General features: G+C 41.9%; 2 protein-coding genes across 19 annotated transcripts in view; one reads left to right on the plus strand and one right to left on the minus strand.

Moving 5' to 3' along the window:
- Positions 1-20,199, plus strand: part of LNX1 (ligand of numb-protein X 1) — an 80,950-nt gene extending 60,751 nt beyond the window's left edge. For all 7 annotated transcript variants that reach the window (XM_062607054.1, XM_062607084.1, XM_062607064.1 and 4 more), the window contains 5 exons: positions 4,401-4,538; positions 10,025-10,202; positions 12,074-12,302; positions 18,679-18,837; positions 19,537-20,199. In XM_062607054.1, coding sequence (XP_062463038.1) covers positions 4,401-4,538; positions 10,025-10,202; positions 12,074-12,302; positions 18,679-18,837; positions 19,537-19,672 — 840 coding nt within the window. In that variant the 3' untranslated portion in view covers positions 19,673-20,199. The remainder of the gene's footprint in view (positions 1-4,400; positions 4,539-10,024; positions 10,203-12,073; positions 12,303-18,678; positions 18,838-19,536) is intronic.
- The window catches only part of FIP1L1 (factor interacting with PAPOLA and CPSF1), a 42,992-nt gene continuing 37,978 nt past the window's right edge, over positions 19,899-24,912 (minus strand). For all 12 annotated transcript variants that reach the window (XM_062607237.1, XM_062607156.1, XM_062607149.1 and 9 more), the window contains 2 exons: positions 22,120-22,257; positions 19,899-21,392 (listed from right to left, as the gene is read on the minus strand). In XM_062607237.1, the coding sequence (XP_062463221.1) occupies positions 21,245-21,392; positions 22,120-22,257 (286 nt within the window). In that variant the 3' untranslated portion in view covers positions 19,899-21,244. The remainder of the gene's footprint in view (positions 21,393-22,119; positions 22,258-24,912) is intronic.

Genomic DNA, 24,912 nt, shown 5'->3' on the forward strand with positions numbered 1-24,912 from the left:
TCAGGATAAACAACCTCCCAGGCTCCCAGGCTCGGTGATTTGTCATATGAGTGTGTTTCATGACTGAAGGTAATCCATATCTTGTAGATATTCCTTACTGAAATCCAGCATATGGAAATTCAGATGTTTGGAAATAATGGATCTGTAGCTTTCATACATGTTTATTTAGAATTGTGTGGAGAACTAAAGGGGTGCTTCTGCAATGCACCGAAGAGTTTTACCACAAAACTGTCAGGAAAAAAAGCCCTGGGCCTTTCTCAGCTCCAAAATCAGTCAGCTTCTGCCTCATTTCCCCTCCAGAAACATTGTCATTTTTCTTCCTTTACATCCTACCTTTTTGGAAAACTTCAACATAAAAAGCAAAGCCAAGAATCTTTTGTTGCTTGTATCTTTTATTTATAGCAGTTATTATACTTGTGCAGTTTTACATTGCATTTGGAGGCATGCAGAATGTTCACATATTGGAGAATTTCATACGCCTCCATAACAAGATGTCAAACCAGGCTGGCTGGTTCCCCATTTTGACAGGTATAATCAGGGTAACATGAGTCAGATTGAAAGAAGCATTCGAATTCATGCATTTGTGGAAAGGATTCCTCCTTTAGCATAGGTTCACAGTTGGCTGTAGCCAGCTTTTACTGGGAAGTTTATAGCTTAGGTAAAGACAATGGCATCCCCTTGCGTAATGCCAGTTGTTTAAATTCTGATCCAGCATCTTTCTGGATTACTTTTGTGTCTCTCTTAACTGGGAGCAGAAGGCAGTGGGGCAGGGAGGTTTAAATTCTTCAAGGGGAATAAGTCTGGAGTGAAAACCTTTTTAAAAATTTGGTATTCTTGGAATGGTTCTTTCTGGCTACAAAACAAGGCAACAATGCTTCATAAGCAAAAAACACATGCAAGCTAGAGATAAAATGGAAAAAATGACTAACGAGACCATTCACACACAAGTGCTTAAAAGCACAGCTAAAGCTCTTATTGGGTTCCAAGGAGTGGATGTTATTTATAATTATGCTTGAAATGCACACCAGTCCCTGGGAATTTAAACAACATGCCCATCAAAGGGGAGACTTGGGTTTCTAAACAGCCTGGGTTACATTGCATTGATGTGAGTTCCATGAATCACATTTGTCTAACGCAAAATTCCTGGAACCTGTGTCTTTTTTGTCATTTTTTTTCATCAATTATCATTTGCCTTTCCTGTTTCCATGTTATGCCATTATGCTGAAGCCACAAGTGGTTTGCATTTGCTTCTTACACGAAGGGATGTTTTACTGTGTCCTCTGATTTCTCAACAGTATCCTGTCTGCTGCCACTCACAGCACACTACGGTCTTCAAATTAGTTGTGGTGGAAGTTTCAAATATACTATTGGTTTCTTTAAAAATGGAACACTGAAAGGTTGTGGTGGTGGCTTGTTAGGACAAGCACGGATGGGAGAACATCAGATTTCTGTACAATTGGATTACTTTTGACTTCTAAATAATGAATAATTGAGATGAATCTGATTCTCCAGGCCGTTAGCAATTATATATTAGCATATGTGAAGCAGTTGTTGAATCAGTGGATTAGGTGTCTGTTTATAAGCTCAGCCACAAGAACTGGAATGAAGAAAACATGTACGTCCTAATTAGGAACGTGCACACGTCGTGACACTTGGGAGTTTGCTGCTTTGCATTTGTCGCATCATCTTTAGTCATGGCCTTGTGTCAGATGTGGCACTTTTAGTCTAAATAACGTGACATTCCACATCTGTTTTCCATGAGAGTGACAAGAAGAGGAACAAGGTAACAGATCAGTGGGCATTCATGTGAGCACAACAAGCTGAGCTGCAAGGGTTGAGCCAGACTTTACTGCCCCCAGATCCTCGCCCTCCTCCCTCCCTCTTTCCCCCACCACAGTTCAGAGCAGCTGTGACAGACACATGTGTCTCCATCATGACAACCACCACCAGCAGAAAGCAGGTTGTGATGCTGAGCACATCCATGCTCCATCATCCCCGCAAGAGATGGGGCGGCTTCTGCTGAGAATAGCACTGCTGCCTTTCTTTAGGATGCAGTCGCTTGCCTACTAGATGCTCAGAAGCTGCCACCAGGTCTCTGCCTCCCTGCTTGGTTTGCTTTGGCTGTAAGACAAATTTTAATACTAGTAGATTGTTTCAGCTATTTGTTGTATTCAGTCTCAAAGCTAACCTCATTTCTTTAATTCTTGCTTCAGCGTAATATCCAGAGAAGGAATTGTGGGAAAGACAAGTACTACGAGGGAAGCAGGGGTCAGAATGAAGCAGTCATTAATATTCTGATGTGTTAATGGGTTTTATCTGGAAGTACGTAAATACTAAAGCTGGTCTTGTTGTTTGGGTAACTTCTTAAGGCACTCTGGACTTCTGAGAAATTATTCAACCTGACTGACCTGGAGACAAATGCGACATTGCAGTGGAGACTCTTGTTGAACTTTTGCTAGTCATTCTAATGGAATTAATCACATTTACAACCTTTCTCTAAATAACCAACTTTGAGCCTAACCATGTGGCAGCAGACGAGTTTTAAACAGAAGTTGCGTAAGTTGAGGTTGTTTGTTTTAGAGAAAACTGATTTTTGTGAGGCCATGTGCCCGTAGGAGGTTTAGTCTTGTATTGTCCAGTCTATCTCAGTGATATTACAACTAGGGACCAGGGCAGTTTCCTTTAATCAGAGACACAGCATTCTGCTTTTGGGTACCAGATGAGTTCCTTTAATCAGAGACACAGCATTCTGCTTCTGGGTACCAGTTGAGTCTGTAGTCCAGGAATTAACATTCCATAAAAACAGACATGGTAAAAACACCTAGAAAGTTATTGCGAAATATGTGTGTATGCATCAAATGATGTATAATGGATCCGTGGAGATTAAATTTCCTTGTGAAAAAACTGGGATCCCCCAAGATACTGGGCAAGTAACAAAGAAGTGCACTTTTTTCACTGAGATATCACCGTCCTTGGAGTTAGCACAGCCTGAACATGGAGATTTCAGGCTTGAAGATGGAGGTTTAGGAGAGGTAGGTTGCTTTTGGTTTTTAACTACAGTGACATTTTTCAAAGGCACTTTTTAACTCCCAGCTGCCACTGCTGAACCCAGGTCCAGAGAAGACAAACCAAACTATAACAACACAAACCCCAGGGGCCTCCTCTGGCTTCTGTTAACTGTCTGTGGGAGATTTGATTTCAATAGCACAACTGGATCTGGGTATGGTTTCCAGCTGCTTGTTCAGTGCCAGCTTCCTTTGGAGCTTCTCCCCAGCACACCAACAACCGGCTCTGGAGGTCTGATGCCCTGGGGGCTGTGGTACCAGCAAGCATCACTGCTGCAGCTCCAGGGGTGCTCACAGGGGCTCCACATTAGATACAGAGCAGCTCACCAGTAGTAACCTGTGAGTAGCCAGGCAGAACTCCCTCTGGAGATCCCTTCCTGCCTGCCAGAGCATCAGGGTCTTTAGCCTGGACAGGAGATTAAAGGATTAATATTTTATCTTCTGAGAATGCTTCTATAGCATTGAGGTTATTTCTGCACTTCAGTTCAGTATGTTGTTTTAAATTAATTGTTTAAAAATTCACCAGTACACAGAATTAATAACACAAATATCAGGAACACACAGAAAGCCTTAAAAATATCAAAAAAACATAACTCATAACATAAGCTTTGTAGCATCTCTCAGGCACATAAGAATTATGACCGTATTGTGCAAAAAAGGCCCAGAACCATTTTGAGCTTATTTTGGGTTAAGTGTTTTTGCAGTTTCTGTTCCTAGAGCAAGAGTTTGTGCTAATTTCCCATCCTAAACTCCACTACACTGTGTGCTTGCTTGTGTCCTCCCTTTTTCTCTGTGCTCTGGTACAGTAGGATTTTACTTCTCAAAATGGTTGCACATTCCTTTCTTTAAGCTGCCTTGCATTGATCAGGCTTGTTGCATGCAGGTGTACCCAGTTACATCTTTTATTCCCTACTTCCACCAGCCATGGCTTGAACACCTCCCTCATTACAGGGTTAGTGTAATGAGAGCTTTTTCAGAGCTCTGGTTGTCCATCTCTCTACTGTGGCAGGCACATTGCTGTTCTGCAGTGGTGTACAAAGGTGTAAGTTGATTAGCACTCACTGTGCTGGATTACTGCTTACAGCTAAATTTGGAATGGATAAGAAGGTTTTCTCAGAGTTAACACCGAATTTCCAAAAGAACTATGAAGTAGCTGGCAGTAGATTTTTATGGTCTTTATTGACCTGAACTGATGCTTTATGTCATTGCAACCACATCAGTGGGAAATCCAAACTACGCTTGAACAGGAGCTGTGTCATGTGAGCCCTCTGGGGTTGATGTGCAGGGGTTTATTGCGCCGGGGTGGTGGAATTCATGCTGTACCTTTCCCTGCAGGCCAGTGAGAAGCAGGTTCACTTCATCGTGTCGCGGCAGACCAGGCAGCAGCCCCCTGACATCCTGCAGGAGACAGGCTGGAGTTACAGCAGTGCCAGCCCTCAGCCCTGTCCCACCGAGAGAAACAACCCCGGCAAGGTGAGGACATGAGCACTTGTGTGGTTGCTCTGACATCCATGGGACAGGGGACTGGGAGGACAAGGAGAGTTCTGGTGTCTTGGGTGTTATCTCTGGTTTCTGTCACTGGAAGAAACATGTCTTATTTTGCAATGGAAACATAAAAGCTGTGCTCCTCATTATTTATGCACTGCTTCTGCCCTGACCCTGCCTAGAATAGGGAGGGAAGGAGAAGGTGAAGGGCAGTGAAGAGGGCTGATGTGCACACCACATCTTGGCCATGGTCATGGATCTGGGCAGCGGTGTGAGCCACCTCAGGGCAATGCACTCCAATGAAAAGAAAAGGCTTATCTGAAGTTTCTCTGTCTGAAGCAAAGTCTTCAGACAAAATCTTTTAAACACTGGCCTGAGAGAATCCCATAAGCTGCTTGAAAATTAAGGTAATTAATAGTCATTGTCCATTTCTTAAGGTACTTATACTCTGACCTGGCCGGCAGCTCAGCGGCAGACAGTGGCTGTGGCCTCCATGGCCACTGCTAGCACTCTGTGTTTCTGTGACTTGCATAAGTCAGAGAGCCAACGTGTTTTGGGTCCAGGCCCCACAGAAGTGAGAGAGACCGTGATGGTCAAATATATGAGGTTTTAAAGCAGAAACCAATGCAGCAAGAGCTTTGAAAATACCTTTTCTGAGTTTACTCAATGTTATAGTTTCAACTACAGACAGAACAAGGTATGTCCTTGCAGAAGCTGAATTTATTTCACTGGAGTCATGTGCCTGGCTAATTTACAGTAATCACTCTGAGTGTCAGCACTTATGCAAACCCTTGCAAGCCGGTTCCCCTGGCCACCTGTGGCAGGAGTGCATCAGGGAGATGATAGGCAGGATTGGTTTAAATCCATCCAGCCTCATGGGCAGCCAGATGAGTCCTCAAAGAAACCTTTGGGTTCACCCAGCTGTCAGACTGGGCGCACAGCTGTCAGCCAGGAGGAGACAAGCCTAGCTCTGCATTTTACAAATGCTATAGGTGCTCAGTATTTGTCATTTTTCTTTCAAAAAAAAACAAAACAAACCCAACTACATTATTCAGTAGTTTTATATGTTAAAGATATACTACTGTTTATTTATCTATTTTTAGTTTTCCTTTTCCATGAAGTCACAATCACAGTCCTTGTTAGGTGAGACTAGGTCAGCAAGAGTTAAACCAGAGAGCAGAGTCAATTCTCAGTAGCTACTACTCAACAGCAAACAGTGACCAACTAATCATGCATCTGTAAGGCATTACTTGCTAATGAAGTAATGATTTCTTTAGGGGGATATGTGTAGGACAGCAATTAGTTTGTGTGGCTACCGTATGATTTCTAGTGAAGCTCCAAGCACCTCCTAGCTCTACAGTGTTGATCTGATTGATACCACGTGGCATTGTCTCCCATAAACTGCCCTAAATACTCATTCTCTCTTCCTATACAGAGAGGTGTAAGATGGGAATCCTTATTAAATCCAACACAATTTTGGTCAGTAGTGAGATTGAAGGGTAGATGTTGACCTTGCAGTAATCCTTTAAAGACTAATGGATCATCATTTGTTGGATAGGTCTTGGCTTTTAGGGGGATTTCCAATTTGCCACAGGAGATGGGTGCTACATAAGCATATGATTGAGTGTGCAGCTGTGAGCTTCTGCCCAATGCCACCATTTGGGTACTTTCCAGGGAAGATCACACCCATAAAAAGAAAACTCTGAGCTGTTCCTAGTTCCCTTTAGCTTAGTGTGTGTGCAGCAGAGGGCTTATATCAAAGAAAATACTCTGGCAGTAGATGACAAGATGAGACAGACAGTGGACATGATGGGCTTCAGGTACTGTGGGCTTTTGGTTTGATGCAGCTATTACTGGATTATTATTTGTCCTTTTCTAGGGTATGAATGTGTCAAGTTTAATTTCTCATGCTTTTTTTTTGCTGAAGGTTTAACTGGAGATGGTTTGCAATTCAACATCTTCAAACTGTAGGCTTTGACAGACTTAAAATGTTTTTTGTTTTCAAATAGACATTAGTGCAGGAGCAGTGCTTGCAAACCTAGAATACAGGGTCCTGTATAGCATCCCCCTCCTCTGAGCCAAGGCAATGTCTGTTGGAGGGGCTTTATTGTCAGAGGAATTTCCAGTGTATGTGGTTTGATGAGTCTGCTATCTGCTGCTGTCAGTGGTATTGCATTATTATGTGTGATTGATAGAGAGATTGCTGACTTGAATTTGATTAATTTTAAGGTGTGTTTTGCCCCATGAGCTTACTGTAGGACGTGATAATAGCATGTTGGGAATGGCCTCTGAGAGAAGCAGTTCTTGCTGTAAAGCATGCATGGGCTAAAATTTGCTCTCAAGCCTTGGCTGTATTCAGCACCAAGAATAAACTCTAGCTTCCAGCAGCTGTCTTGCTCACATGAGGGCTCAGGAACCACTTTTGGCCAAGCCATTGCCCTCATGACAGCCTGCTTCCATCTGGAAACCGTGGGGCGGCAGCTTTCAGGCCAATGGCAATCAGCCATGGAGCCAACAAGGCGCTGGAGGAAGAGGAGGGCGCTCTGTAGTGACCATGTCCTTCCCTGGTGGCAGTGATTCCAGGCACATGGTGTGCTGGGAGACTTGTCCTGCACAGGCTCTCATTGGGCTGTTGTCCTGTGTACGGAGATAGGGCAGGCATAGCCCAATCTGTTCTGACTGCTGCCTGTATTCAGAAAAGAAAAGATGTCAGAAACACTTTCTTATGGAGCTGAGGTTGTTAAGCCAGGCTGTTATGTATAAACAGGCCAGATTTGATTTCTTTGAAGTCAGTGGGAGCTTTGCCATTAATTAAATATCACTTGTTTTTAATTGGAGCTGTTTTCTTACTCCTTTCCAACAAATCGTCTAGTACTTAAAGCAAATCTGTCACCCTGTTGTTGGAGCAGGCAGTGCTTTCTGACCATCTAAGCAGGTTAATCTTCAGGTGAAGTACATTTTCCATACACACACAGCTCTGTCTTTTGCCTACAAGACGTGTGTCATGGCTTTGATGTTGTGATAATCTGCTGTAAATATTTATTTTCCAGTAAATATACAGAAAAGGGAAAAAAAAATTGAAAAAAGGAGGAGATGAACTGTTATGGGTTTTTAATCCTGACCTCTGAGGGCACTTCAAAATGAGGGAGAAGGACAATTGTTTAGAAGAGAATGCATTGAAATGCAGTCACTGATAAACATTGTCTTTTAACTGGTTTACTCATTATCAGCTGTACCTCAAAGAAAGCTCTACGTGTGTTTACTAAGAAGGGCTTTACTTTCCTTTCATCACTGCCTTAGACTCAGCTGAGTTGCCCTAATTCCTTTCTATCTGCAACCACGTAAAAACTGACATGTGGAAGAGGAGCTTCAAAGGAAAACTGGTCCTACATGGTTGAGCATACAAGTACCAGTACTTTTACGATTCTTCATTGAAATGTAACAGCACAATTTGTTACCAAGCACTGCTTTGAAATCTGTTTTTCCCTTCCATGATTCCTCAGAACTAGAGCATTAGCCGGTTTATCAGCTAATGGTTTTGTTGTCTGAGATATGGTGGACATGGCATAAGTAACAGAATTGCTCTGAACTCTCAGAGCTGCAAGTCTAATTCTAACTGTGTATTTTGCTGCAAAATTTCAGATTGCATTCTTGTGAAAATTACCCCTGCCCCTATCCCACATGCTTCAGGAAGTGGCCTTTTCCTGATGAAAACCATTCCTTTCTAAGGAAAAATAACACTTTTGCACATACATGGATAAAACATTAAGTATCGTTTGCACAAAGCTAGAACTGCTGTTTAAAACACACCTTAAAGACAAAGGTGAAAGGTTAAAATTATCTTGACTAGAACATTAATATTTTTTAAAAGGGCATGTTGTAAAACCTTCAGAAATTTTCAGGTTCATTTGCTCTGACGCAGTGCCTTGTGTTCTGCATGGACTAGATGTGATAGGTCCAAACAACTGTGTCTGGTTTTTGTCTTGGTGACTAAAAGAAGACCTTTTCCACTGAGCTCTTTGCCTTTTTGTTCCTGGAGCTCTGTGGCAGCCACTGTTCTGCTAGTGCACCTGGAGATCCTTTGCTAAGCTGTTAGAAGGTTCTGGGTTTTGATGTCAGTGTTGCATCATGGAAATCCTGATGTAGAGCAAGTTCCACCAAATACATCTTTAAAAAAAACACAAACCAAAGATATAGCCTGCCCTATTCCCATATAAACTTCTTGCTGCTGTCTTCCTTTGTTCATCATCATCACTGTGGCAGCAGCTGTGGGCTGACCTGTTCCACTTTCTGGTGCTGCTGGCCAAGGAATTAAGGTGGAACATCTTTGTAGGATCTCAGATTTCTAAGAGATTAATATGGCTTTAAATGAGTTTTATAGATTAATTTTGCTAATTATTAATGTGAGGTCACACTTGTGAATGAGAAGGATGGTGGGGTTTTTTTTAATATTCGTTTTAAATTTATTTAGCAGCCTTCTATTATACCTACATGTGCGCCTGGAACGTATGGTGCTGCACCTACAAGAGGGGCTGGGATCTTCAGGAGTCGATACCAGGCAATCAAACTTGATACTTAAGGCAATCAAAGCAATTAACATTAAATTCCAGATTTTCTGGAGAAGCTTCCTTGGTTCTCAAACTCCTCTGTAAGAGCTGGGTGTGTTGTAAACGTGACATTCAGTTTATTGCTGTTTCAGAAGCCTGTGCTCCCTCTCCATCTTAAGTTTCTTTCCTGTGAGTTTCTTTCACCCTTGCTCATACACTAGTTATTGCATGACCAGCAGTGTGTACCTTCAGGGGGAGGAATAAGGGGATGTCTGTCCTCAGACAGCTGAGGTAGCTGTCCCAAAGAGACCTTTTAAGCACAAGAACCAGGAAGAACACCCTGGAAGTTGCTGGCTCTTCGCTCTATAAATGTCCTTCTCTTTTCCTGAACAGAAACACACATTCTCTAAGTGTATTCCCACCAGTAACTTACACAGAAACACAGAATCTGGGAGAGCAAATGAAGTGTTTATCTTATGATCTGTACCCAAGAGCTTTATTCCTTTACCCCAGGTGGACCATTTCTCATTAGCTATGCAGATGACATTCAGGCTGCAAGCAACAAGATAAGAACTGTGACCTGGAAGTCAAAGATGTGAAGAACACCTTCTATTTTTTTTTTAGTCAGATTCCTTATTTACATTTCAAGGACCTGCTTCTATTAGTCTCAGTGCTAAAATACTGCTGATTTTGGTGGGAGCAGTGCCTGACTTTAACTATTAAAGCAAGGATTATCTTGGTGGTAGCTCTGACTCTGCAGACTCCTGAGCCCTGGAGAGAGTCATGCCTGCTGTCTGGGCTGCTGTCTGCAGCTGAGAAATGCTTTGGTATTCCCTCAAGGAACACTCACTTCAGTGGAATACGTGTCAGCTGTCAGGGAGGTCCCCATGCCCACTGTGTTTGCGGTTGCTGTTTTCTCCACCACAGAGCACCCTTCATGCTGTCACCTGTCATGAGAAGGTGGTGGCTGTCCGGAAAGATCACACAGAATCGCTGGGAATGACTGTAGCAGGCGGAGCATCTAACCGGGAATGGGATTTGCCTATCTATGTGATAAGCGTCGAACCTGGAGGAGTTATCAGCAGAGACAGCAGGATAAAAACAGGTAAAAAGAGGGGACTTTGAAAGCCTGCTTTAGTTCAAAGGCTTGCTTTGAAAAACAGGGATAGTGAAAGAGCATGACACCCTGACATCTTCAGCTATCCGACAGATTTTGGGGTACATCAGCTTAGACAGTGTCAAGTCAGCTGGCAGAAAAGGTATAATATGCAGGAGAAACCGTATCTGTGAAGTAGGATGTAGGCATATTCCGATAGGGAAAAAAAGTTTTTCACAAGAAAATGATCTTGCATCACCATCTCCCAACTACTGAAATCATTGTGCAACCTTCATGGGTTTTAAATGTAAATTTTTGTGCTTGTTTGTCGTATAATTCATGCCTTTGAAAGAAATTTAGAAGAGTAGAATTCCCATCATATATGAAGCAATGTTAGTGCCTTGTGGCTAAATATCATATTTGGAAATATTGGCTTCATAACTCCATTTGGCTCTTGATGTAACACAGTGATGAAATTAATAACTTTTCCTCCTCTGCATGAATAAGCCTTTCGAGTAAGATGAGGAGCATATTTTATCAGGGTGGCTTTTGGGAATAGGCAGGCAGTAGAGGAATGGTGAAACTCCATTTTCAGGATGTTACATCTCCAAAAGCCAAGTACCTTGGTACCCTGCATCCATCAACTACACAGCTCCCTGTTCCATTGCCCTTCATCCCTTATGCTCAGCTTCACCCTAGTCACTGCCCAGAAGCTGGAGGGAAACGCTGAGTGAGAAGGAAGTGAAGACATCCAAAAGTGGGACAGAACAGCTCCACCCCAGCCAAGCCCCATGAGCCTCTGTTGCAGCACCCAGCACTAGCACGCATGGGAACCTCCCATTCGCAGGAGCTGTAGCTGTTCATCAAAACCTATGTATGAACATGACAACAGGAGCAAACCAGCGGGTTTCCTCTTCCCTCCTGCTGGGAAACGACTGCCTCTCAGTGGGATATATTTTCCAAAAATTATTCATTACGAGGCAGCATGGAAAATTCAGCCTAGTCAATTGGATAAAATTGGAAACAAATGAATATATGATGTTATAACAGTGCCATAAGCCTCCACGGTTTTGAGCAGCCTCTAGGATGTTGTCCATCCCTTTGGGGCAGGCCACAGGAAGAGCTTAATGTTTATGTTGTACTGCCAGTGAACACAGCCCCTGCCTGGAGTGCACAGGGCACCCAGGGAAGCCCTGGCATGGAGTGTGCCACAAAGGGTAGCAGAGCACTTGGCACTGTGGCCTCTTGCATGACATTAATGGTGTCTTTATTATTCTCTGTGTAGTAATTGAGGTCATCTTTGCGTTTTCTCTGAAGCTGCCATGCCTACATTATAAAAAGGCATTCAGAAAGATGTTTTGGCTTATGGACATTCAAACAGGCATTAACATTTAAATAATGATATGTTATTCCGCAAAGCAAACCTTACAAAGAGCCAGCTGGAGCACCAGTCTTCAGCTTAGGGAGCACCAGGAGAAAACCACCTTTGAGTTTTCAGGTTTCAAGGTCAGGCTAAGTACAAAAGTTGTTAACTGGAAGTGGGCTTTGGAGACCTAGATTAGCATCTGGTGCCAGTACCAAAGCTTGTTGGTACAGTAGGACCCCAGTTGTGCTGTTTGGCTCTGGGTGCAGGACATGATGTGACAAGAAACTACGACAGAAGCCTCCATCGAGCCCAGCAATGGTTCTGTGTTTGGGGATCTAGTGTCTTCCCTCATGCCTGTGGCATGTTCACTAGCATATGCTTCACATCCACATTAACTGATAGAATTAACAAACAGCCTCATCAGGCAGCACCTTCTTGGCCATGGCTTTGACTGGCTTGTTCATGGGGGTCAGGAAACACTGGTAGAGTTTATCGTCTCTTTCTTCTGTCTCAGGTGACATCCTTCTGAACGTGAATGGGATTGAGCTGACGGGGGTCAGCCGGAGCGAGGCCGTCGCCCTGCTGAAGAACACCAACTCATCGGTGGTGCTCAAAGCCCTAGAGATAAGAGCATGCGAAGCCCAGGAGGAGCAGGGCCAGCTGCCAGCCCCTGAGGCCATGCAGGCGAGCTCCGAGAGCAGCGAGTGGTCACCTTCCTGGGTGATGTGGCTGGGGCTGCCACGGTAAGTCTACAGATTGCATCCTCCTGCTGAAGGGGAGTGGGAGGCAAGATCTGTGTTTTCTGGCAGCTCTCTTTTGGCTTGATTCATTGCACTGACATCTTAATTAAATCCAGGCTCTGTCACAGACTTTAAATACCTCCCCTTTGTAAATGGGTATGTGTGTACGGCAAAAGAGACATGCAGATCCCCTTGCAAAGGAGGAAAGGATCCGAAATTGTTCCAATCTTTAAAACATGTCAGGCACTTAGGGAGTGAAAAGAAAAGGTTGCAGGGATACAGGAGCTTGCTGAACTGGGGTTTAGGCTCGACCACCCTGCAGAAGGCAGAGCTACCCTTCCTTCAGCTCTCTAGCTGCATAGCCCTTCTCCTTAGCCAAATCCAGCTGAACTGTTTGACTTTACCCAGATGTTGCAGAGTGCGTGCAGTTGGCTGGGGCTCTGAATCACCTCTTTTAACCCCACCCCCAACTGAAAGAAGTATGTTTGTCATACACGGGAAGCAGCTGTGTTGTCATTTCAGTAAGGATAATAAAGCCACGTTGCATGTCGTTAAGTTCTCTCAAAGGCACTCGGTGTGCAGGGTGTATACCTGCAGCTTCAGTGGCATTCTGTAAAGTATTCAATGAGGTCATGTTGTGAATCTGTGCACAGGAGGAGCTAGTATCACACAGTTGGAACTGGTGTTTAAGGCATGAAGAAGTTAGCTTACAAGTTACTTTTGCCCATACTTCTAACCCCGTCAGCAGTTCACAGAGTCTGGCTCTCTTTTGTGGGATGGCATGAAGAGATGGTCTGCAGGGCAGGTGGGCTTTTGCTCTAGGCACAGTTTCAGGACTTCTCTTCATTTCCCTGTCTTGCATGCCAGGTTACGTGCTTTTCCTCCTGGCTCTTGACCTCATTCACCTTGCAGCAAAGTCTGCTGTGAGAGCCAGATGTGTTTTGGTGCTTGGTCTGAGGGTAATGATTGTGTCACACATGCTGGAGCATTGCCAGGGCAGAAAGCAGGCTGTGTGATGTCCCCCACAGATGAAAGGTTCTTCCTGCAGTGGAGAGGACTACATCCTTATTCCTCTGAGAGAAAAGCAGTAAACAGATGGCTTCTAACTTGCTACCCCAGGCAGTTGTAAACCTTTCTCACCCAGTCTTGCTGCAGACAGGCAGGCCCAGGGAGGTCCTCATTTCTGCTCACTTCTGCACCCCTAAGCTTGACCAGCAGCACTGAGAAGGCACTGGGGCATGGGTAATGCTTCCAGCAGAGATTCAGCAAGCAGACTAGAGGTCTTATAGGCTGCAGCCTGTGATGCTGAGTTACCTTCGATCACCATCCGTTGCTAGATGGACTGAAACAATTGCACCCTGCCTGCCCTAAACCCGCCTTTGTTGGGCTGTATAGAAAATCTCGTGGCCATCATCGCCTACCCACAGCTGCCTCGCGTCCCCATGTCCTCAGCAAGGGGACGGAAATGGAGGACAGAGCTCCACAGTACTGCAGGCTTGCACCCAGGGTTCACATCAGGCAGTTCCACTTTGCAGTTTTGGAAGAAAAGGTGTTTTTCTATTTCAAAAGCGGTCTCTAAGCTCATTCTGTCCCCCTTCCTCCAAAGGCTGCTTGTGTGAAGGCATTCCCACCCCTTCAGTCTGAAGGAAAATCAGTCCTAGTGTCAGCAAGACTGAAGACAGGAGTTCATTGTAACTCTATCCCCAGCTGCGATGCTGTGCACAGAGCACAGCACAGCCCTTCTCTGTCAAAGAAAAGTAGGGAGATTGGTATGCTGAGCTGGTACACTGCTTTGAACATCAGACTAAGACAGGGACCAGCAAAGATGAGACATGACGGTAATACAGGGGCACTGCATTCTTATTAGTAGCTGGTTGGTTGAGTAGAGGTGCACAAGGATCAGGTTTGGGTTTGCTCATTAGGTATTATCAGAGCCTTCAGTCTTCCCCAGCATGAGTGCACTTACCCTCTCACTCTTGATTCTCCAGGGCCCACACCAGACATCTGGAAGTCCTTCAACAAGTTCTCTCACTAGGACAGTGTACCACATTAACTCATTCTGCTCCAGGTCGAGCATTTAACCTTTCCTTATCTGGCTTTCAGTTTGCTTTTGGCATGGATCACATCCCACTAGATCTCAAGGTATTGCCAGCAGTCTCACAATGTTTTCCAGGCTGTTAGAGAAAATTATTCTCTGTCCAAATAGATGTCTGACAGGTCCATCTTGGCAAAGGTTGCTCAGGTTCAGGGAACTGAGGGAATAAGAGAGTGTCCCCTTTTCTGTTCCAAACACACAGAGTTTTGGTGAAAATCCTGTGAAGGATGGTCCCATAAAATGTGCTGAGTTGAGCTAAATGCTAGAGGATGTGTACAGACCTCTATCCATGACTGATGAAGTAGAAAACAGGCTAACATTAATAATTGTTACATGATTAAAAGTGCCTTCTTCACTTTCGAGGCTGGGGTACTGCAAATGCCTCATTCTCCATGCTAGCGCAGAACTTGCCCCTTTCCCAGGCACTGCATACCTGTTACAGAGATGGGCAGAGCCAAGAGACACAAACATTGAGAGTCAGGGAATTATACAATTTTTCTGGCTTAGGTCAGTAGCAGCAGAATCCAAGAGGTTATCTGATTCCTTACATCAAAACTCAAAGCCCTGGAAAAGGCACCTGGCATAATTTAACATTTGTACATCTCACTTAAATTTTGTCCCTTTCCTAGTGAGATCTTAAAACTGGCTTTGGTCACTTTTCTATGGTTTGATAATGCATAAACAGCTCCTCTGTCCTTTCTGTAGCACAATCCAGTGTGTGTGGTGGTTATAAAATAGACTCATATGTGCATCTGACATCTGTCAAAACTTGGCCTGCATGCGAGCGGAGGGGCTGCAGCCTGGGTGTTGGGAGGAAACAGTGATGTAGGACCTTAAGCATTCCTGCCCAAAGGCTTTCAGGGTAGCTAATTTAATTGCTTGCTGTTGAGGAAGACAGGTCGCCTTTATTGTTGGAGGGAAATGTTGTTGTGAAGCATGCACAAAGGCAATAATGCGGAGCAGCTGGTGAAAAGTGTTTCCCCAGCCCCATGATGTTTCTTCTACTCTTGCTTGTTTTCCTGCTCTTCTTTCTTTGCTCTCCTCACATTTCCTTCCCCCAGCTAGCACTTAAAAATAACTTATAGATCCTCCTGTCATAACATTTACAAACACTGGTACTTCGCACGAGTGCTTTTCTTCATCTGCAGAATGAGATGAGAAAGATAGGAGGTGGCCAAAGTCATTCTGCAAACCAGGGGTAGAACTGGGCATAAAACATGGAATTAGGACAGAAACTCCCCCAAATTAAGTCCATTCAGGTTGTAGGGCTCTGATGGGAGCAATTAGCAAATATTACCAAATTCCACTGCCACTTGTGTACTGTAATGGGGTGGGAGAGTGGGAGGGGGTCATTGCTGAAGCCCTCTTGAAGTCAGGCTGGTTTTCATTCCCAGAGCATAAGGCTCTTTCTTTGTAAAAAGCAGCAGGAATTGTACATTTAACTACTTGAAAACAGGCATTTTTAAATTCCTTCTGCATGAGTAACTGATGCTCAGTTATATTATTTCTTACGATAGGACCCTGCGTCTAGACACTGTTTATCCTCGAATCTGAGGCAAGTTCACACACAAATTACTCCTTGTCCTCGGCTTTTAGAGTATTTAAAGATAGAGGCAGAACACTGTGAGCTGCTCTCTTCCAAGGCAGAAGATGGCTCTCCTTGGACCAGCTGCAGTTTAGTGAGTTATGGCAGTTTAACTGGATCAAAACACACAGACTGGGGCTTTTGTTTCCACACCACCTATCCACTCCTCAGGCTACGGCCTGTGTGAGCAGTTGGACGCCGGATGCACCAAGCACCCACACAATCCAACACCCCCAACAAGAGGATATAGGAAGAAGAAGAGCAAGAAAACTGACTGGTCAAAGTAAAGACAGGGAATTCACTCACCATTTTGTTGAGGGCAAAACAGTCGTGGTTGGAGAATTTAACTCAAAACATTTAATTTCCAACATGGGTATCAGGAGTAAAAAAAAAGAAACACATAAACACTTGGGGAAAAACCCTTTCCTCCCATTTTCCCATACCCAGCACCTCTCCTCTTGCCTACCTCACTTCTTTGCCATTACAGCCAGTTACACCCTATCCCTTCAGTAAGACAAAAGGCAGCACAGAGTGCTAGAGTCAGGACAGCAGCAGCTCTCTGCTGCTCCTAGCTTTCCATGTGTTTCCTCTACTTAGGCAGAGAGAACAGTCCTGATGCCGGTATGCTGTGTCTATTTTAATTAGATTCAGCACACACTTTAATAACAATTTATGCTTTCTGGATGGATGAAGACCATGTAATCAGTAGCCTTACAGACTGCAGGTACAGAACGCATGTAAGCCTCATTTGTCTTCACTGTGTTCTGTTCTCCTCTCTTTACCTGCTCAGGTATTTCTTTTCTATAGTGTTAGGCTTTAGCTGAATGTCCTCCCGAAGGCATTGAGTGTAGCACCAGGCCCCTGCTCCCCAGAATCAACACTAGGTAAGAGCACTAATAGCTGAATCCTGGCATCACTTGGTCATGACCTTGATAAGTACCATCAAACATAGAGGGTTTAAGTGATTTTGCAGATTAAAGAAGTCCACAGATGGTAAAGTAATAATGCCTGGCTGCTAAGGAAAAAAGCAAATGTCACCTGTTTCTTACATTAGCAGCCAGTGAATTCTTGTGCAAATATTATATACCTACCACCCTGGCAGCAGGTGAATATTTGTAGGTCCCAGGGGACTAATCTAGTATTACTGTAAGGCCCTACTGTGAAATACTGCAAAAGCATCATTTGACAAATAAAATTTTTAAAAAGCTAGACATACTGGTCTTTAAGATATTTATCCCTCTACAGAAGAAGTGTCAGCTGTTTCTTAGAAACCTTAAGTCTCTGAATAGATCTTGTAACAGTTGCTTGCCATAGACTAGGCTATAACTTCAGATTTGGAATAGCAAAAGGATTTTCAGGCTCTTCAATCATTCCTGGGTACCACTAACAATGAGTAGGTGAACTGCTATGGATAAAAATTTCTGTTGCTTTGTAAATAATGAAATTAATTCTTCTTTTCCTGCTTGATTAAGAAAAAGGAAACAAAGCAGGTATTGAAATTAAGTGCAATAGGTAAAGTATAAGACCCTAATAACCTTGTTACTCTTGCTTTCCTCTAGTCCTTGTTTCAGCTAACTTTGAATCAGCGTAACTTACAGTATCATATGTTCAAAAGACAAGCGGAGGGAGAAGCTGATTTCAGTTCTCTTACCATAATAATCTTGTGTTTATCATTATAGTGAGAACAAGCAGCCTCAGTACTCCAAAGCTCTGACTGGCATGGATAGGTTTCTCTCATCTTCCACGCCATGTCATCTCTGATTTTTGTAATTCTGGCCCATTTCACTGGCCTTGAAATTACCTAGCTTCAACATGTGCCACCATAATAAATGCCTGCCCACTTTTGACACAGTTAATCACACACAGACTCTTATCTGGAAGATAAAACAAGTCATAGGATGTATTGATGAAACACAAGGTAAATGAAATACAGGTTTTGGCATAATAGTTTATGAATATTAAATGCAGTCTCAGTTGAGTTTCTATGTCTAGCATATATATATAGATACTATATCTATATGCATATACATATATCTATATACATATATAGATATATGCATATATTTATATGAGGAAGTATAAAGATAAGTCAGTTTGATCTCTGGGGTAATACGAAGCATGCCAGCACAGAGCAGCTTTCCCACCCCCCGGCTCAAAAAAACCCAACTAACCACTGCCTCTGCAAACAAATACATTTTATGAGAGTGAATGCAGGATTATGGATCAAGCTTAAATCAACTGAGAAGTCTTAAACACCATCGTTTGTTCAGAACATGGATCACTCCCATCTAAGAACAACATCCTATTTTCTTTCAAACCCGTCTAATTAAGTTCTAAGAATGGGGAAAAACAACACCCAAGTGTTTTCACCTGCTTTATTCCTTTATTCATGAACAGTTTTTCTCCATCACTTTCAATTGCAGCTAGATTATTTGCATAAATTCTTACCATCTGAAACAATTTATTTGCTATTTTAACCCCAAAATTACAAGTAATTTTACTTTCAGGATAAAACTGGTTGTGGTTGTGGCAAGCAGCAGTACAAAAAACAGAAGGAAGCATTGGTGGCTAATACCGTGGAACTCTGTTGCTATTTTGTACCTTGAAGACACTCTGTGGGTGTATGAAAAGGCAGATTCATCATTAATGGTTTATCAGAATCTGAAGTTAAGACATTTAACTAGTCTGGTTTGTTTCAGGTATTTGTACAGCTGCAAAGAAATCGTATTACGAAGAAATACATCTGGAAGTCTTGGCTTCAGCATCGTAGGAGGTTATGAAGAACACACTGGAAACAAACCATTCTTCATCAAATCCATCGTTGGGGGGACACCGGCATATAATGATGGCAGAATTAGGTAAAGATAACTAATGAAATGTAGCATTTAAGTCTTTCATCTAGTTCACTGGTGGGCAGTGGGGGAAGGGGTGTTAAAACTAATTTTCATGAAGACTCTGTGTGTGGGGGGGAAAACTCATTGATACAGAACTAACTCTGCGAGATATGGAAATAAGATGTAAGTGTCCTGAACTTTAATAGATTTGCCTTCATAGTAGCATGTGTTCAGCTGCCTTGCAATCACTAGTATATGAGTAAGAATAAAGATAAGTCAGTTTGATCTCTGGGGTAGCACAAAGCATGCCAGCTCAGAGCAGCTTCCCCACCCCCCAGCTCCAAAAAACCCAACCAACCACCTTTTCTGCAAACACAAATACATTTTAAGAGAGTGAATGCGGAATCATGGCGCAAACTTACATCAATTGAGAAGTCTTAAAAAACATAGGTTGCTCAGAACATGGATCACTCCTATCTGAAAGGACTGTATCTTCTTTCAAACCTAATTAAGTTCTAAGTGGAAAACCAAAAAAAACAACACCCAAGTATTTTCATCTGCTTTATTCCCTTATTCATGAACAGTACTTAGCTAGAGAAGGAATAGAAATACTCATTTCTACCCCTTCCTCCCACCTCAAGCACATGCTTTAGCATTTGCAAACTTTTAAGAGAAGAAGTCACCTCGTTCAACTTGTTCTCATATTTGCCTTTGGTTTTTCAGATGTGGCGACATCCTCCTTGCTGTCAATGGCAGGAACACATCAGGAATGCTGCATGCCTGCTTGGCACGGATGCTCAAAGAACTGAAGGGGAAAATTACTCTCACAATTGTGTCCTGGCCTGGCACTTTTTTATAAAACAACTCTGTGGAGAGGAACATCAGGTTTTGCTTTTGGGGGAGGTCAAGTATGTATTGATAAAGAAAAGGTTTGTGAAATTTCAATCTGCATGTCAAGAAAAGTCAAATTTAGGCAAAGCAGGGACATCTGTCAGAAAATCACTTCGGAGTGATTTGTTACAGACTTAAGCCTTTCCTTCCCCATATTCTTAAGGGTTTTTTTTGTTGTATTTCTTTTTTATATATATATGTATATTTAATGCATTATAATAATACTGAAATGTCAGGAGGAGCAGCTCCTGCTCACTCACTTTATTTTGATTTACAAAAAGAAATCCTTGAATAACTTACAGAACAATTTCTTGCCATTTTTTCTAGTTGCAAAAATGAGGTGAAGGTTTTTATCCAACACAGTAATAGCACTTGGATTATGTGTATCTTTTCATGGTCAGCATGAAGCTGGTATTTTCAAGACTTTCAAGTACTGTTAGTCTGTAAAACTGTGAATTAAATTTCTAAAATAATTAAAAAATAACTGTAACTGTGTACTTGTACAGACATTCTTTTCATCCAAAACCAAGCAACCCAGTTTCCCTGGTTTGATTAATACTATTAAATATAGGGGTTTTATACAGAATTATTGTTTTTAAGGGCATACTCTGTTAACACCATAAAGTAAGTCTTCTAAACAGCACCATGCCAATCACACAATGCTGTTCTGCATGGAGTAATTCTGCTAGTGATGATAGTCTTATATTTTTTCTAAAAATAGTTCTTTGCCTTTCTCTGCAAATGAACCACTTTCCGAAGTGTTAACTTTTCCTCACAAGCTAGCAATGGGAAGAGGATATATTTGTTAATCTTTATCATGTCAAGGACAGCTGTACCCCTAGAAGAAAGACTAACATGAACTTTCTCTTAAGCCACTGAAAAGCAGCAGGGATGATTATCCAAATTAATTCACCCTTATGCACCCACACAAACCAGACATAATTACCAAGTGTATCAGAGTGTTCCATCAGACTAAGAACAATCAGCACCTTGCCCAGTTTTCCTACTTTTTTCATTTCACCTTAGTACAAGATTCTTGAAGACAAGAGTCTGCAATTCCTGCCTGTCCCTGTAGCAAAAGATGGACCTTTTCAAATATGAATTCCAAAAGTTGTACTAAACCCACACTGTTCCAGATGTTGGTATATAATAAAGTGAATGTACACTGTTTCTAAATTCAGTAAAACAATGACCTTCCCAGCGGCTTATAAAAAACAGGAGACACTTTTAACACAAATAACTTAACTTAAGCCCTACATACACTGTAAGAGCATAAGGCCCTAGCTAATTAAGAGGTTTTCTCACTTAAAAGACAAAGTCAGTCCAGGAATCTTAACATGAAAAATTCACTCTTTTATTTTCAAAAAAAAAAAAAAAAAGAAAAAAAAAAAAGAAAACCAAACAACAAAGTAAACTTTGATTTCAAACTAACAGAACAAGATTAAGAGCAAATTATTTTAATACCCAGAAAAATAACAAGATTTATAGTAATCTATTTCTGGCACTAATATATATGCAAGTAGACAAAAATCACACAAGCCTATTCCGCAGGGGCAGCTTCAGTGTTTTCCTGTTCAGGAGCAGGTTCACCACTGGCTTCTTTTCCTTCTTTGCTTCTTTTGGATTTTTTGTGTTTGTGCCTTCTATGGCTATCCCCTTCTTCACTGTCATGCCGACGTCTGCTGTTACTAAATAGAGAGAAAAAAATCACTCAAACAATTGCATGACAGGCATCATTTCATTACAGAGTACCATAAAAACAGCCTTTGTATTCATATTTGAAAACTGGCACCTGCTCCAACTCATACAGTATTTGGATGTCAGCACCAAAATGAATTTTTCATGGAATGGTGCATACATCCCCCCATCCTATACTTTTTGTTGGGAAATTGGAATGATTTTTCACATTTGTAACCCATATTCTAATAGCAATACTTATATAAGTCATGTTCCTACTGGCATCTCTTAATGATTTAACATTCTTATTGACCATGTTCACTGTACTCAACCTTTATTTCTAACTTCAAAAGTATTAAGTTGAACAATTTCTATCAAGCGACTATGAGGGTTATTTTACTTACTAAGAACCATAGTTCAGTTCCTATGTTAATGCTTCTGAATGTCAGCTTCACTCCACCTCTTTCTGACCCATTTCTTTAGCCATCTTTCCCCAAATTCATAATTTCTGCTCACTAGCTAAGACTGTCACATACATCATTCAGTATGAAGTTACCCGGGGCTAACATTGCTTTTTGTCTGTCCACATTTTATATGGCAGACTTGCTCCAATTATTAGTACATCAAAGTATTTACAGTCTTTCCACAAACTCCAGTTTGTTTGGGGGTCTTTTAAAAGTTTATTTTTTTAAGCTGCTCAGGTCTTTCGTATCCTATTAAAAAACTCAAAAATCAAACCTTCGAGATGACTTGTGCCTAGTATCTTCTTTTTCTCTGTGTCTCCTGTCTCTGTGTCTGTCTTCTTTCTCTCTACTTGTTCTATGGCGGTCATAGCCTCTTTCCCCATAGTCTCTGTATCTATATCGCTCTTCATCACTGATTAAAAAAGAAGACATTTTCAGGACAGTAATACCATATTTATGCTAAAAAAGAAATTCTTACACACTCACAAGATAGATAGAAAAATATTAATGTTGCTGCTGAGTTTTTAGATGAGATCCACCACATATGCTAAAAGGCCATTAAAACTCTTCACCTTACACATTAAGACTTCTGTGGTTAATGCAATTTTGAAAGGGGATTGTTCAACAAAATGGAAGGTACAACAGGGTCACATGTTTATACAGGAATTATCAAGCAGTTAGCTTAAACCTGTATCTAGCTGCAAATAAAGTCCAATCCTACATAACCTTTAGTTATATTCAGGTCAGTGTGTGTAAAGCTCAACACTTATCAAAACACTTTTTGACTATTATACCATTTGGGTAAATTAAATTAAATTTCGGTACAGTTAATTTACTTCCTTACATCAGCTTCAAGAAAGGAAAAGCTGGGTGCAAAGGGACCAACAGTAACATATAATCAGTGTTTTGGGTTGCTTTTAAAATTCATTTGTGTCCAGTGCCAATGCTGCCTCTGCTTCCACTCCTCTCTTGGATTACTGCAAGTGCAGCCCTGCCACAATGCTGGTAAACCCCCTAAACATTACAGGCTACACAAGAATCTGAAGGCTTTATTTAAGAACGTATTTTCGTATTTTGACAGCTCAAGAGATTTTTCATGTCCTGGAGCAGTGAGAACTTGGATCAAAACAATTTTATTTGCTGTAACTTGGGCACTAGTCTTTCTATGAAACTCTGTAGGATTATGTCATGAGCAAATTTCAAAAATTAGTAATCTGAGACACTGTAGGGAAGCATCAAATGCCCTGCAGAAAAATCCTGGTTTTCTGAGGGACATTAAGAACATTCACACATCAAAATCAGAAAAACTACAGTTAGTACTAAAGAACTCAGAGTTACAATATGTCCATCTGTAAAATGACTGCATTAACTGGTGCCTGTATTGTTACAAAATTGTATAACGTGTAAGATTTTATAATGCACGTAAAAATACAGATCTGAGAATAAGCTGATCAGATCCGGTAAAGTACATTTGTGACAGATCATACCATCACAGAATGGTTCAGGTTGGTAGGCATCACTGGAGGTCATCTGGTCCAAACCCCTACTCAGGCAGAGCCACCAGGACCATCAGTTGCACAAGACCATGTCCAGATTGGCCTATGGGTATCTCCAAGAATAGAGACTCCACCACCTCTCTGGCCAGCCTGTGCCTGTGCTCAGTATCCCTCACAGGCATCATGCCACTATCACGTCTCCGATCTATTGCCCCCCCTCTTAAGACAAAAGCAAAATTCAACGGCATTAAACACTTTTTAAAAAGCCTATGTTAAATCTAATGTCTATCCCACGAGAAAACCCTACTACAGACACACATGAACTTGTAAAAAATGAAGGCAGAACAGCCACAGAACACGAATTCTGACCATACTACTCCACATCCAGCTTAAGGCACACTAGGTTATAGTCCAGAATGTGAAAAGAAATGCAACTGCTCCACTGAGATGTCCAAAACTCAGACAGGTAAACTAAAGCAGTTGTGGGTGAGGGCAAGGGAGAAAACAAAATCCCCAGTCTTAAGAGTGCTGAAATCTCCAGTCCTATGCCTTTAACCTGTTTCTATCCGTATCAATCGTTTACCATTGCTTTACCCTTAAATTTCTATTCTACTATTGGAAAGGCGAGAACTGTAGGGGAGACATTTACAATCCAAGTCCCATTCTACTGAGCATTTCTTCTCAGAAGAACCTAACTAACTCCAGGCTTCAGCAAAAGGGGCAAAACCAACACTTAGAAATGAAATGTCACAGAAAGATGAAGGTTGATATCAACTGCTAGTTTCTAGGACAAGTCATATGGAAGAGAAGACTAACTTAGCTTGCACAGCAGTTAGTAAGCTCAGAATGACAGCCTTCATTTCATCTATGTTTGAAGTGTGTCTTAATTTGGTGTGTAAGAAAGCAGCACCATAAAGACAGCACGTGCCTGGTGAAGTCCAGTTATAAAGCTCAGGTTCAAGGGGGGGGGGGTGGTGGGGTGGTGGTGAGGGGGTGGTGAAGTATAATGTTAAAAATTAAATTAAAATTAGGTTCTGAAATCTACCAAAAGTTATAACCAAAGGTAAGGCCCGATTTGACTTTGAACAACAACTGAAAAATTTTGTTAGATGGGGGACTCCTGTATTAAAACACCTTTGAAGTGCCACTAGTCATCACAGTTTTAGGAACCTTTCATTTCTGCAGGCTTACAGGGATAGAGAAAGGTAGAATCAATTCAACTGTAGTTTACACCCATTATTTTACAATATGGGTGTAGTTTACACCCATGGTATTATTTGCCAGACTGATCACTGTCTAATTAAAAAGTGAAAATTTTAACGTCTAACATTGCCTTCTGATGAGCTTGCTGTAAGAACTTAAGATGGTTACTTGTAGACTTCCAGCTTCGTTTCAAATTTGAGAGCCAAAGCCTTCAACATTAACTCACAGTCTGCATTTACTCTGTTACACAACTATTATAAAACACTCTAGAAAAGGTTAAAATATTACTGATACTCCTTTATAAACCTTATTTTGGCAAACTACTAAGGAAACGTGACAGCTTGTGTGTCTGAAAATAAGCAACTTTT

Source organism: Pezoporus occidentalis, unplaced genomic scaffold (assembly GCF_034315485.1).
Source record: "Pezoporus occidentalis ecotype Australia unplaced genomic scaffold, CSIRO_AGI_Poc_V1 ctg1, whole genome shotgun sequence".
NCBI classification, from domain to species: Eukaryota; Metazoa; Chordata; class Aves; order Psittaciformes; family Psittacidae; genus Pezoporus; species Pezoporus occidentalis.